Source organism: Benincasa hispida, chromosome 9 (genome assembly GCF_009727055.1).
Source record: "Benincasa hispida cultivar B227 chromosome 9, ASM972705v1, whole genome shotgun sequence".
NCBI classification, from domain to species: domain Eukaryota; kingdom Viridiplantae; phylum Streptophyta; class Magnoliopsida; order Cucurbitales; family Cucurbitaceae; genus Benincasa; species Benincasa hispida.
The window spans coordinates 79,070,622-79,085,774 of NC_052357.1; the positions used below are offsets into that span (position 1 = coordinate 79,070,622).

At 33.7% G+C, this 15,153-nt stretch overlaps 2 protein-coding genes across 3 annotated transcripts; both read left to right on the top strand.

Moving 5' to 3' along the window:
• Positions 1 to 104: 104 nt before the first annotated feature.
• Positions 105 to 2,439, top strand: LOC120087274 (F-box only protein 13). 2 transcript variants are annotated; one of them, XM_039044222.1, is made up of 2 exons: positions 105 to 433; positions 850 to 2,439. In XM_039044222.1, exon 2 carries the CDS (start codon positions 862 to 864, stop codon positions 2,101 to 2,103), a length of 1,242 nt encoding a protein of 413 aa, XP_038900150.1. In that variant the 5' UTR covers positions 105 to 433; positions 850 to 861; the 3' UTR covers positions 2,104 to 2,439. The 2 variants fall into 2 exon arrangements, with proteins under 2 accessions (XP_038900150.1, XP_038900148.1); XM_039044220.1 differs by having other exon boundaries at positions 106 to 433; positions 839 to 2,439.
• Positions 2,440 to 12,019: 9,580 nt separating this feature from the next.
• On the top strand, positions 12,020 to 14,328 carry LOC120085044 (E3 ubiquitin-protein ligase AIP2). Its single transcript, XM_039040879.1, has 5 exons — positions 12,020 to 12,351; positions 12,594 to 12,810; positions 12,931 to 13,136; positions 13,698 to 13,919; positions 14,022 to 14,328. Exons 1-5 carry the CDS (start codon positions 12,205 to 12,207, stop codon positions 14,169 to 14,171), a joined length of 942 nt encoding a protein of 313 aa, XP_038896807.1. The 5' UTR covers positions 12,020 to 12,204; the 3' UTR covers positions 14,172 to 14,328.
• The last annotated feature ends 825 nt before the right edge of the window (positions 14,329 to 15,153 follow it).

The following is a 15,153-nucleotide window of genomic DNA, read 5'->3' on the forward strand; positions in this document are numbered from 1 at the left end:
ATCCAAAGCCTAAGAAGCACTCGTGAAGCAGAGTCAACTCATCTTCTCTCATCTTACTTTCTTTTTTTGTATTTACAATTAAGAATCGTATTCTCTCCTTGTATTCTTTTCACAATTTATTTTATATTTGTTTATCTCTTTATTTTAATTTTTTATCCACTCGTGTATTCTTCTTTCTCCTTCTCCGTCTTCTTCCTCCCTCTCTCTGCAACAAAGTGTCAACGCCTACAAAAGTCACTGCCCTCGAAGCTTCCCCCTCTTCTTCCTCCATAGCCCCCTTTCTCTTTTTCCCCCTTTTCTCTTTTTGCTCCTACCCCTCGTTTGCTTCCTTCTTCTTTTTCCCTTTCCCCCATTTATAAACCCTTCAGAGTTCAGATACTCCCACTTACTCAGTCCCTCTCAACTTCTTCTCCATTGCTGCTGCTTCTTTCAGGTGCATTTTCCCTTTTCTCTTCTCATTTCTTTTTTCTGTTTTCATTTGCTTTCTTTTCACGCCGTGTTTGGGTTTTAGGTTTAATCGTTGGGTTTTGAGGGTTTGAGATCCGTTGTGGAGGTATCTGCATTCTGTTTGCGTCCGAATCGAATCGAATTTCTGTTGTTGTTTTTGTTTTTGTTTTAATTTGTGAAACCCTTGGATTTCGGGTTTTGTGTATGTGTTTATGAATTTCTCTCGGAATTGGCTTGATCTGTTGATTAGGGTTTAGAAGAGGGGAAATGGAGTTTTTCTTCTTCTTACAGATTTGATTTGAGATTATCCTTATTTGTTCTTCTTTGTCTTGTTACTAATGGGGTTGATTGAAATTAGGTTTTGATTGAAACTAATAGATTGATATTGCAGTGATTTCTCAGATATTTCTGCCAATGGAGCTTGGTGATGCTCGTGGTGATTTGGGGGTGACTCGGAAGAGGAAGAGAAATGATGGAGAAAACACCATGTTCAGCAACTTCTCTTTGGATGATCTCAATCAAGACATTCTTGAGAGGGTGCTTTCGAGGTTACCAACATCGGCATTCTTTCGCCTTTCTTCAGTGTGCAAAAGATGGAAATCGGTTGCGGCTTCTTCGAGTTTCAAGTCTGCGTGCTCCGACATTTCTGCGCGTGACCCCTGGTTTTTCATGGTTGATCCACATCTCAACCAATCGATCGTTTTCGATTCGACTGAGAATAATTGGAAGAAACTTAACTATCCAAACCTACTTCAGAATCGTCATCACTACTCGATGCCTGTTGCAGCCTCTGGTGGTTTGATCTGTTTTCGCAATTCATCGAGAAACTTCATCGTGTCCAATCCTTTAACAGGCTCCTGTAGTGAGCTTCCTCCAGTGGATCTTGACCAGAAAAATCAATCTCTTCATGCCATTGTGATGAGTGCAGACCCGGATGGTTGTAAGGGCTCTTACAAGCTTGTATTGGTCTATGGCCAAGTTCCAAAGCTTCGGTTCAAAGTTTACCGTTCAACCACGGGTTGCTGGGACGACGATGTTGCCTTGAGTAGAAAAGTTGATGATTCTATTGACTTCAACTTCAATGATGATACTGTTGTATACTTCCTGAGTCGGACAGGAAATGTAGTGTCCACAAACATGCAGAGAAGCCCATCCAAGCAATACTCGTCGGTCATTACGAACAAGAGTGGAGAGGATACAGTCTATTTCATTAGCTCCTCTGGGACTATCATGGCTTGTAATCTGAGCAAGAGATGCTTTGTAGAGTACCCCAGGCTCTTGCCTGTCTTTTCAGAGTACTCTATCGACCTTGTTGAGTGTCAAGGTGAGATGCTAGTTGTTATGTTGTCTGAATTTCTCGAAACTGCAAGCCTTAGAGTTTGGAGATACGACGAGGAAGCTCGAACTTGGCATCAAATTGCAGCATTGCCTCCTGCCATGTCGCACGAGTGGTATGGCAAGAAGGTCGACATTAACTGTGTTGGAGCTGGTGACCAAATACTCATATGCATGAACTCAAATGACCTTTATACATATCTACTCTGCGATCTCGTTGAGAATCAATGGACCGAATTGCCCAAATGCTATATGAATGGTGAAGCTGTGGAGTTTATGTCTGCCTTTTCATTTGAGCCTAGAATTGAGGCTTCTGTATGACATGAGAAGGAGATAACATCATTGACTTCAAATGGTTATTAATTGTTATTATTATTTTTTATATGAACAAATTGTCCTATAGCTGTTAGTTCTGTAAGCTTTCCTATTTGTTTTTGAATTCTTTGTCCTCTTAGCTGACTTAGCTAATGGAATTCAAGAAATTGAGAGTAGAAAAAGAGGGAGAGATGTAGATTCTTTCTTAATAACCTGCTGGTTTATATCCTATAAGTTTGTCAATTTTACTGTTCAGTCTGTAACTTTCTTTTGATTTTCAGTAGATAAAGGGTGTTTTTACATTTTACAGAGAAGGTAAATGCTTTACTTTTGTTGTAAAAATCTACTGTTCAGTTGAGAAGTTACCTCAACTCTGCTGTGCATTTGCTTTTGAGTTTCTCAGTTGTGAAACTTTGTTCCAATTGGATGAATTGCAGCATAAGGTTGTAACTTTACTCTGAAAATGTTTCAAAAAAAAAAAAAAAAAACTTTATTCTGAAAAAGGTGCAGTATGAATAGGCAATCTCTGTATTGATGTCCTGTCAACAAACCACTCTTTCATAATTAGTTCATCTTAAAATTAGTTCATCTCATTAAACACTAAAATGATAGAAACTTACAATAATATCAATAGTTGATGAGTCGATAAGGGTTATGTAAATAATAGAGAATTCAAAGAGAATAAGCTCAAATTATGGTAGTGTGAGAATAGTCAATGCACATGAATTAGCCTAAATTCTTGTGAGATAAAAAGCAACTTTATTCAAAAATTTTAAAAGTATTATATTATAAGTTTAGTTATTGAGTTTCTAAATTATGTTAAATAGGTCTTCAAACTTTTAATTTTGTGTCTAATAAATTCTTAAATTTTAAGAGGTTACAAGTTAATAGGTCCATAAAATTTTGTCTCATAGATCATAGGTCTAAAGATGTCCACTCCCCTACAAGGACCCACCCCAAATGGGATAAGGAATGGAGAGAGTGGGAAAAAAAACTTCTCCAAAAACTAAATGGGGACGGGGATGAAGAATGCATTCCTCGTCCCCATTCCCCATCCCCGACCAGTTTCCCATTCCCGCTCTGTTAGGTTTTTTTCTTATATTTATTATAATAATATGTTGTGTTATTTATTTTTATTATATAGATACTATATTTAACTTTCCATATTTATTGTTTAATAATCAAAATAATGAAAATGTTTGAATTAGTATAAAAAAAAAGATATATTTGAATTCTAATAAATTTAGATTAGCTATATGAATAATTTGATAGATAATTATTTCCTTCAACTGAAAAATTTGAGTAATTTCTATTTAAATTATAATTGTTCATATGGAACTAATCATATAAAAGTTAACAATTTAATTAAAATTTTTCCCTAATAGTGATTTATGTTAAGAAATCAAATGGGAAAAAATTGCCGACAGGGAACTCGATCTTCACGAATTCCCCATCCCGATTCCCATGGAAAATTTGACAGAGACGAGAAATGAAATGGGGAGTGAGAAAGTTGTCTCTAGTGGAAGAGGTTTGTCACATTCATAAAACGCTCATTATGTTCTCCTAAGAAAAAGACGAAAAAAAAGAAAAATAGAAAATAGAAAAAAAAGGTGAAAAAAAAGATCTTTGTTGTCAGTGCAAAGAAATCCTGCCTATTAGGAGTTAAGTTAAGAATGACACCTGCTTGTAGTTGGATATCCGTATAACATCCGTGTATTGGGATGATGCCCTAAATCTTGTGGTCTTGTAGTTTGTAAACTTTATTTGTACACACAGATTATTTATTTAATAAAATAAATATTATTTTATATGACAATTAGTTGCATTAACCCAAAACCAATAAACTAAGATCCAAGATTATTTGATGAAACTTGAACATGAACATACGATTGGATCATGTAATAACCTGAATGGTTTGTATTAGATTGATAATATAACATCCCGAATTTCAGGAAAATTTAAGTTAATTATCTAAAATTATTGAGTTTAAATTTCCCTTTCATTTGGAAAATTGGGATTAAATTTAAATAATTGAAAACTTTTATTGGTTAAATTGAATTTAATTGATTAGGTATTCGAACTAATTATCTTGAAAATATTGAATTTTGCTTCCCTTTAATTTTGGATTTTAGGGCCAACTTAAAAGAAATGAGATAATTAATTTCATGTGATTTTGAATTGATTTAAATATTTGCAAGGATTTAATTTGTACCAGATGGATCTCATGCCATTTAATTTTGGTTTTTGAAGCCTAAATTAAAATAATTTGAAAAGTTAATTGATTTATTAATTTAATAGAATCTTTGGAGATTTTGGAGATGTTGTGATAAAAATATTTTATTTATCTTTTCAAAATTTTTAAAAAAATAAAAGAATCGAGATTTTTCAAAATTAAATTAGAGTGAAAAGAGGCCAAAAATCGGGGAGAGAACAATTCGATTTTTCAGCGACAGCTTCCACAAAATTGTTGATTGCCTGAGTTTGAACTGTTGGATCGTGCTCAAATTTGGTCATTCTGTTCGAGACATATAGAGTTTTATTTATAAAGGCTCTCACGGCTAAATATTCGAGGGTCATCTGTAGAGTCTGGGTCTACGAGACATGCGACATCTTGTCTGGAGTAAGTGGGAGATGATACTGGGTATAAAGTATGCCCTAGTTTATTGTATATTGTTACTCTTTTTTTTTTTTTTTTCATATATTGTAAATTAGTCTCCCGAGGCATTAGAACAAGTGGGAGATTATTGGGATTGGTGTTCTAATTCTCTGGAGTCTCGTAGTTTGTAAACATTGTACACATTATTATGAATAAAATAAGAGTTATTTTATTTGCATTCACTCATATCCAATAAAAAAAGATCCATGGTTATTGTATGTAAATTTAAGCATGTATATGAGATATACAAGTGGATCATACCTTAAGTAATAACCTAAAAGATTTGTAGTATAAGGATTAAAGAGGGATACCTTATCCCGATGACACAACGGATATGCCCTGACCATTCAGGTGGAGACATGCAAGCGGTTTGTAGAGGTTTTCAAGTGTTGTGAACTATTATAGATGGTCTGATCCTGACCATTCATGTGGAGACATCCGAGTGGGGATATCCTATACAAAGAGTTTGTATAAGATCGAACCACGAGATGATTCTCCCTTTATATAACGTCGTCGATACTTGAGACTTAGATAGATCACTTTAACGATCATAGGTGACATTACCTTAATCCTTAGTGTTTTGGGAACTCTTGCCTATGAGGTAGGTCCTTTGGTCAGTATGGGTGAGAGTGGCCAGATTGCCAACTCAATAAGCCTAATTTGTCTTATTGGGGTGCTGGGATGGAATTCACTCCTTTCTCGAAGTAAGGGTAAGTAGATAGATTGCTCCCTTAAGGGCTGATTCCGGGTCTTAAACATAGTGGTCACATCCTCTCTTTGAAAGAGAGGATTCAGTCATAGTAGGACTATGACTTATGTTCATTAGAAGAATAAGTGGTACTTAAAGAGTTAAATGTAACTATAGGAGCAAAACGGTAAATTGGCCAGCTGTACTTACAAGCAATCTGTGAAGGGTTATCGCAATGTTTATTAGTTAATAAGGACACAGAAATATATCTATAATGAGGAGAGTGCAGTTGTCGGTCTTTAGTGGAGTGCTCGACAGTTAACTAATGGTGAATTTTGTGACTAAAGAGTTTAATCAGTTATTCATGTACCGTTGGAGCTTCAAGCTACAGGTCCATAAGGTCCCCTTGGTAGCTCAATGGATTCAAGTTGAGAATAAGTTCTTAGGGTTAGTTTGAAGTGTTCAAATTAATAAGAGAAAATTCAATTATATATGATATAATTGGTGTGATGTATGAGATACATTAAGTGGAGGATTAGTATAAATATGATTTATATTAAGTACCATAAAATAGAAAAAGAACTATGGTTTGTATGTTTCATAAGATGAAATATTAAAACTATAGGTTATAAATATAATATGGTAAGTCGGTTATCATATTTATTTATAATATATTAATTATTTGATAATTAATTTTTTTTTCTCTAATAACTAATTGAGTGGGAGATTATTGGTGGTTTTATGGTAACCGTGAGATAAAAGAAAAAATGTTTTCCTAAAATTAGAAGTTACTCAATTCGGAAAGTTTCTCACGGATTAAGCTATCAAGTGAAATTGTTTCACTAAACGATAGAGGCTAAATGATCGTGGAGTATTGACTATACGATAGTTCATTAGCTGATCGTAGCTAGACGATCGTGTGGCTAAGTCTATACGATAGGCTGCCATTTACTACATGATTGGACAAATCGTCTATACGATAGATGCTTCTTATCTCCCACTTGCTTGATTGTTTACACGATCGTTGTCCTCCAGTCTCTTCCTCAAGCCAAGATCATACAGAGCCCACAACTCCTAGATTCTCATGCCGAGAATACCAAGGTAACCATTAAGGTGGTGTCCTCACTCAACTCGATTGGTTCGAGAAGGTCGTTCGTTGGGTTCATGATGATTGTGTTTGTTGTGTTCGTGCTGGTGATCGTGTTGCACTGGTCATTGCGTTCGAGGGTTGTGTTGCTATGGACACTTGTAGATTGATCGAGGGAGCTTGAAGAATGGTTCTTCAAAGGTACACATACTCTATCCCTTGATTCTATCGTTTAGCATCTGTAATTCGTTTTGTGCATGACCTATTAGTTTCCATTCTTGTACTATAATTGTTTATGTTCAATTTCGAATGGAATTTGGAACAAACCTTCCGCTGCTCATGGAAATCCTCATATCTGATTTCCTTCACAAGCATAGTTCTAAATTTGGGGATGTGATAACTTGTAGAAATACAAGTTATTGTATCTTTTATTCAGAATAATTAGGGCAATTCAACAAGAGTATTAACTTTGAAGAGAAAATCATGTCAAAATACTAACTTTTCGTTCAACACCTGAAAAACCAGTTCCTTTGAAATATCACGTGTTTGTCATCTTAAACGCAGGAATTTGAGCACAAAAGTAAAGCTTAACGAAGAGGATTGTGAGGGAGAACGTGAACACATCGAAGCTAAATAGAATGAAAAGATGTAGAAGCTATGCGTTGAAAACAACATGCAGTAGAAAAAGGCATGTGTTGAGAACAACTTGCAGTGAAGAATTAATTGAATGCTTAAGAGTTTCAGATTCATTGAACTGTCGCCACTGCACTGCCCAACGTGAAAAAGTGTGTGATGCGATTACAATTTTGACTGGCAGAGTACGTTGAACCCCTTTTGCAGAGCAAGTTGCAAGCCTCTCTGTTCACTATAAATGTTTTGCTTATTGAATTGAGTAGCTGGTGGTTCAAGGGAAGGCCTGAAACTATAGCCTTGTGACATCGCTCAGTTGGAGCTTTCCTCCACTGTCGTTTCGTCCATCACATAGTCTAGCAACCTTCCACCTCGTCGACGAAGAGCAAGAGGTTGAGCTCGCCGACTTGACGGATTCACCCATCTATCTTTATTTCTGTTTCTATTTCGTTGTTTATATTTTGCTTCAAGTCATTGAAGTATTTTATAATCAACATTTTCTTGTTTCAATACATACCATTAATTTCATTTCCTTTCATCTCTTTGGCTTTACTTTTTACTTCCATGAGCTACTAACTTTCTGTGGGTGTTGAGTAAATCGTTATTCTGCAAACTCAAATACAAGTCTAGGTTTATTTGGTTTGTGTGCACATGTTTCATTGCTTGTATCTATCTAGATAATCAGTGTAAGTAGAAACAATCAACTACCTGAAAGAACAATTGATTGTAAATCTTACTAAATCAAGTAAGAAATGTATGTTCACTCGAGAAAACACGGAAATGCACCCATATGTTACATGAACATGAACCACTTGTATATCTAATACATACTATTCAAGTGGCATCACATAACCTCGAATCTTAATTTATTAGGTTGAATTAATGCAATCTGAATGTCAAATAAAATACATCTAATTTTATTAAATAAATAATTTGTTCTTTCAAAATACAAACTACAAGATATACGAGATTTAGGATACTAAATCCAACAATTTCGTGTAAAAATTCAAAGGATTGACGATTGTTCTTCCCAACTCCCTTCCTTTCCACTTTTATCTTTCCATTTTTATCCTCTTGCTTGTGATGATTGTTGTGCATTATATTTCCATCCCTACTCATTTTAAGTGTATGTATGTATATATATTTGTTTTATTTTACACACCCATTCATCATTCATTCATTTATAATCATCACAAAATAGAATGCATAATCATAATCATATGCGTTAAAGACCATATTAATCCATGTGTTCGATCTTGGTTCTCACCATAAGCTTAATATAGGAAAACTTGTAGCAAATAAAGCACACTATTTTTCATCAATATTCAACTCAACAAGTTTTTGACGTCGTTATCGAAGATTAATCTAATTTTACTCATTTGTAATTTTTGATTAGTTATTCTCGTAGGTACTATCTCACTTGAGGGAGCATTGTTAGCCTTCACCTGAAAGCTGCAAACAGTAATTGAGCATCGGAGCAATACTGAAGTTCAATACCAACCCCGTGATTGAGCAAACTACCACATAAAGAAAAGTTCAATGCAAGCCATGCTTACCAATGATATTATGACTATACTCTACGCTACTTCAATAATCAATGCATGGATGAGTTATATATATATGTATGTATGTATGTATGTATGTATGTATGTATGTATGTATGTATGTATGTATGTATGTGTATACTTAGAATGAGTGGGGACGGAAGTGTAATGAACGACGTTCGTCACAAGCAAGAGGGAAAAAATTGAAAGATAAGACTGCAAAGGAAGCAAGTTGGGAAGAACAATCATCAATACCTTGAATTTCTACAAAAAATTTAGTTCATGCTCATAACCTTAATGGACTCCACCTCTTGGTGAGTTAGCCATATATGTCATATCTCTATGATGCATACTTTTGGTTATTCAGAACGTATGAGTGCATTTTTGTGCTCCCTGGAGTGGGCATACACTTCTTACTTGATTTAGTGAGATTCACAATCACTTGTTCTCTCGAGTAGTTGATTGTTTCTACTTACATTGATTATCTAGATGGATGCAAGCAATGGAATATATGCACACTAAATCAAATGGACCTAGATTTGTATTTTAGTTCATGGATTAACGATTTACTGAACACCCCAGGAAGTTTGTTTCTCGTGGAAGTAAAAGGTAAAGCAAAATAGATGAAGGAAATGAAATATGTATTGAGACAAGAAAATGTTGATTACAAAATCCTTTAATATCTTGAAGGAAAATATAAACCACAAAATAGAATCTTTAAAGATAGAGAGATGAATGTGTCAAGCCGGCAAGCTTAATCCCTTGCTCTTTGTCGACGAGGTGGAAGCTTGCTAGTCTATAAGATGGAGGAAACGACGGTGGAGGAAAGCTCCAACCAGGCGGTGCCATAAGGCCATAGTTTCATACCTTCCCTTAGACCACCGATTATTGATTCAACGAGCAAAACATATATATAGGCGAACAGGGAAGCTTGTAACTTGCTCTACAAAAAGGGTTCAACTTCCTCTGCCACTCAGAACTACAGTCGGCGTGTCACACACTTTTTCATGTTGGGTAATGCAATGGTGATAGTTTAATGGATCTGCAACTCTTAAGCCATTCAATTAGTCTTTCACTGGTAGCTGTTTGCAACGCATGGCTTCTTCTATCGCATGTTATTCTCAACGCATAGCTTCTACATATTTTCATTCTATTTGGATTCAATGAGTTGACGTTCTCCCTTGCAATCCTTTTCGGCTCTACTTTTGTCCTCCAATTCCTGCATTTAAGATAATAAACACGTGATATTTCAAAGGAACTAGTTTTGCAAATGTTGAACTCAAAGGTAGTATTTTGGCATGATATTCTCTTCAAAGTTAATACTCTTCCCATTAAATTGCCTTAATTATTCTAAACAAAAGACACGGCAACTTGTAGAACTTGTAATTCTACGTTTTATCACCTAGTCCCACCCTCTAGACATCTCTAAGTAGGTCCCTAAAGGTAAAAGTGTCCGACAAATTTCTAAATTTTTTACACTTTTTAAGTTTAGGAACCTATTAGCCCAAAAACAAAAGTTTAAGAATAAATTAGAGACACATGAAAGTTGTAACAAAACTTTGTAATTTACTTTTTTTTTTTTGGCAAAAGTCTAGAGTTTATATAGTGTTATAGGAAAAAGGGAAATGAATTTTATTGGTTTTCTTTGTGCAAATGAATTTTCACAACTGTAATGTCGTTTGCCTCAAAATTTGAAAATAATGAAGTATGATTATCTGTCATTGTTGAAATGCACTAACATTGTGTTAATTATCTATATCACACTTAATTCTTAGTGATTATGAAATTAAAGTCATCCAGACACTGTGCACATTGACACTTTTATCTCTCCATCAAACTCTTCCTCCCTCCATTGCATTCACGTTTAACTAATCTAATATAATATCACTCTCACATGTTATGGCTCTTCCTCCTTCATTCCTCGTGTTCACACATTTTTCTTGTTCTCTCTCGCCGCTTTGAAACCTTCATTAATGGTACGCAATGGATAATATGTATAATTAATATACTCTTATTACATTCTAACAATGCCATACTTCATTATTTTCAAAATCTGGAGTAAACATCATCACAAATCTAATGTTTGGGTCATCCATACAAAAAAAAAAAAAAAATCAACTTTTTTAACCCTAAGTTTCAATAAATTAATATTAGGTTTAAATACTATTTTAGTCCCTAAATTTTAAATCTTGTTCTATTTAGTCTCTAAACTTTAAAAAGTCTGTTTTAGTCCTAAACTTTTAAAATGTGTTTATTTTGGTCTCTAATATTAAGATTTTGTTAACTTTTAGGGAGCATTTGGATTGAGAGAATTGGGATGGGAATAAGGGTGAGAATGGGTAAGGGATTTCCATCCCCTTGTTTGGTACACGTTTTGAAGTTTTAGGCATTAGAATATGCTTTTCCCATGCATCATTCATACCCATGAATGATACCCACTTAGGTGAGTTTTTTTTTTTTTTTTCATTCCTACTCTCTCCCTGTCTCTTATACACATCTAGATGTGTATAAGAGACAGTATATATATATAGTTAATTAATGATCATTATGATTAATATAATATGAATTCATTTTTTTATAATTATAATTAGTTTATCATTGATTAATTAGAATTTATTGGTTGTTTCATTAATTAATACATCATAATTATATAAATTCATTAAATTGATCTCATCAAATTATGTAATCAAGTAGCTTTAATCGTAAATTTTTCATTTTACAAATACTTATAATTTAATTAATATTATTATTTGATTGTTAAATAATTAAGTTGCTCAAAACTTTGAATTAAATTTATTGTTTATCAATAAATCTATTAAAATTTTAGAGAGTTTTCAAGATTAATTTTACAAATTAAATACTAAAAAAATTATTCTCATAAAATCATATTCCTAAGCTTATTATTCCCAAGCGTCTTAATTCCTGGACATATATAAAACCTTAAACCAAACGATCCTTGGATGAAATCTGTCTAAGAATGAAATTGCATCTAACATAGGTCGAACAAAATGAAGCTGAAGTAAAATGTCAATGATCAATATGATCAAATAGTGAAACGAACGAATTTTTTAACATAAAATAACTTTTGAGATCTCATATAAAAATTGTTTTACTATCTAATTAAAAATTGAGAGTTTGAAACTCTAAATTTTGTAGCATGACTAATTATTTGATAATTTAGTTATTCAAAAACACACGTGAACTCACTATTCTATTTAATAGTTAATAGAATTTTAATAAATACGTAATTTTTAAAAGTTTAAAAATCAAAATAAAACCTTATTCATAAACTATAATAAAAGGAGAAAATTACTGAATATCTTCGTCGCTACGGCTACGTCCGCGAGGGGTCTGGCGGTCTTAGATCGTCAACAGCGTAGCGTCGGCCGGGTCGGATTCGTCATTGTGATTACCCCTTCCTCAAGAAATTCTCCGATTTATTGAGTGTCGAGTTATAAATTCGTAAAGAGGAGAAAATTTTGTATCAGTTAAGGAATTAGAAATGGAATCGGAGGATTCAGTGAGATTAAGATTGGAGGAATTGCACAAAGACTTAGGGAAGAAACAGAGATTCGAGGAAGCAGTTTCCACCATAATTTCTCTGCTTCAAGATCGCTATCCTACTGCTTCTCCTTCTCTACGCAAATCGGTCTTTCATCTTTCTCCTCGTTTTGTTCAATTTTGCTGTCTTTTAATACTTCTCGATCTTTATTTCATTCCATTGTTCCATTTTGTGTGAATTTGCTCCGTTATGTTTCTTTCTCCTAGTGAAATTCGTAGTATGCTTGAAATCTTGGTGGTTACTACTAGTATGGTGATATATTCTTTCGTTTGAATCTGATTTTTTCTCTGTGGAGTTGAATTGTTGAAATATTCATTATTTGATGGCAGTTTTATTCCGTAATTTGCCGAGTTGCGACAGTATTGAAGACGAGGTTTACGGCCCCAGGGTTCTGGCTTTCTGGTCTCAAGCTTTTTGAATTTTCCTTGTCTCTGCTCTCTGAGCATTCTGAGAGACAACACCTACAGGCTTGCGTAGCTCAGGCCAAGGAAATTCTGCACCAAATCGACAATCCATCTCCGTCTCCAGAAAGTACATCAAATGGAGGTATTGGTTTAGATAATTAGATGCATTTCTTTCCATTCAAATAGAATTTTTAGGTTTTTCATTGAATTATTTGGCTATTTGTTGAACTGTAAGAATTGAAATGTTCTTATGTTGATTCAGGCTATCTTTTTGAGGGCCATCTCACTGTTGATCCAGAGCCACCCCAGCCGCAGTGGCTGGTGCAATCAAACCTCTTGACAGCCGCTGCAGCTGCGCTATCTAATGCTGAATCTTCTCAAAGTCCGGCTGAGAACAGCAACACTTCTGAGACTGTTGCTAATATTCTTCAAGCGCTTAATGGAAATTTTGATGACGTTATAGATGGGGTAATGTTTGTTTCCTATTTCTGAGAGTACTTTCCTCATCCTTGTTTGAGAATTACTTGTTTAGAATATATATGTGTGTGTGTGTGTAATGTATATATGCTTAAATATATCATATCTACTGGTGGAGATCTTACATGGTATTATATTATGAAATATTGACTTTAAACTCCAACAATGTCTTTTCTTCCCCAGTTGATAGGAATAATTTCTGTGTTGGGTTTCATATATCAAATAATTATCTAAACTCACATATTTGCTTAAACTTTTGGATTGAATGGTTGTATTATACTTTGAGCAAATTTGTTATTTCTGTAATGGAGAGAGAATGAAGGATTTGCATTGGATCAATCTCATTGTTCAAATTTGTATGAGTTGATTATTGTTACCATTTCTATAAGATGTAGCACCTTGTGCATATCCATATAGATCAATAGTTCAAATTGTTGAGCATAATGGTCAAGTCTTGGGCCCTTGCTGTGGGATTCTGATATTGTTTGTAGTGCTGTTGTTTCAAATGCGCAAACCATTTGATTAGCTGTTTTTTTTTCTCTGTCTATTTAGATCATAAATTTTGAAACGGATAGCGGAACACCTAAAGTCCCTCCTGCAAGTAAAGAAGTCGTTGCCAAACTTCCCGTAATTACTATAACAGAAGAAGTTCTTGCCAAGCTAGGAAAAGATGTACAATGTGCCATTTGCAGGGAAAACTTGGCTGTTGATGACAAGATGCAAGAATTGCCTTGCAAACACACATTCCACCCACCTTGTTTGAAGCCATGGCTGGTAATTTGCTAACTTTAGTGTCTGTTAGGTCTGTTAGTGCGAAAAACTCATTCCTTTTTTAGTTTAAATGCATCCTATGCTTAAGCTTGTAATTTGTTGTAGGATGAGCATAACTCTTGTCCTATCTGTCGATATGAATTGCCCACTGATGACCACAAATACGAGAGCTGGAAGGAGCGAGAGAAAGAGGCCGAGGAAGAAAGAAAAGGAGCTGCAAATGCTGTTCGTGGTGGTGAATTTATGTATATTTGAACGGTATTGCAATGCCTTAGCATCAGGGAGTCAGTTACCAAATCATGTATGATAAGGGTATTATTTTGTACGTGTGATTTTTCTGGACTTGGATGTTGAAGCTTCGTTTTTTAGTTATTCTTTTATAGTAGAAACTATGGACAACAGTTTTCATCTCTGCTTCTTTGTCATTAAAATGTCAAAATATTTCTTGTTCTCTTCATTGGTTGATACGGATTTGCTAAGTTTTGGAAAATGCAAAGGGTAAATTTCTATATATAGAATCAAAATTTTTAAATCCGATTCGATAACCATTTCTTTGTCTTGTTTTATACTTTTTTAAGTGTTTTAAAAAATTCAGACTAGTTTTGAGAATGCAAAAAATTAGATTTCATTTGATAATCATTTCCTTTTTGGTTTTTAATTTTGAAAACTAAGTCTATTTTTTTTTTTTTTTTTTTTTTTTTTTTTTATATTCTTACAATGGTATGTATCATTCTTAAGTATAAAAGTTGAAATCTTAGTTAAATTTCAAAAACAAAAACAAGTTTTAAAAACTACTTTTTTAATTTTGAAAATTTTATTTGGTTTTTAAAAATATAGGTAAAAAGTAGATTACAAAGCAAGAAATTTAGAGGGGTAATAAGTGTTTACTAGTTATAGGTTTAATTTTCAAAAAACTAAAAATAGAAAATTAAATGATTATCAAACGAGAGTTTAATTTTTAAAATTTTGTTTTGTTTTTCAAATTTGACTAGAAATTCAAGTGTTTAGCTAGAATAAATAAAAACTAAAAAGTTGTTAGAAAACAAACATAATTTTTAAAATAAAAAGAAATCAAACGGGTCTTCTTAGTGTTTGATTTATTCTTTTTTTTTTTTAAATTTATGTTTACGAGTCTAATATACGCAATATCGGAAATTTAGACTCTTATAAAACATAAAATTCAAATTTACATTGAAGTTGATTCTTAAATTTTTTAATAAGTTAGAAACCTAATGAA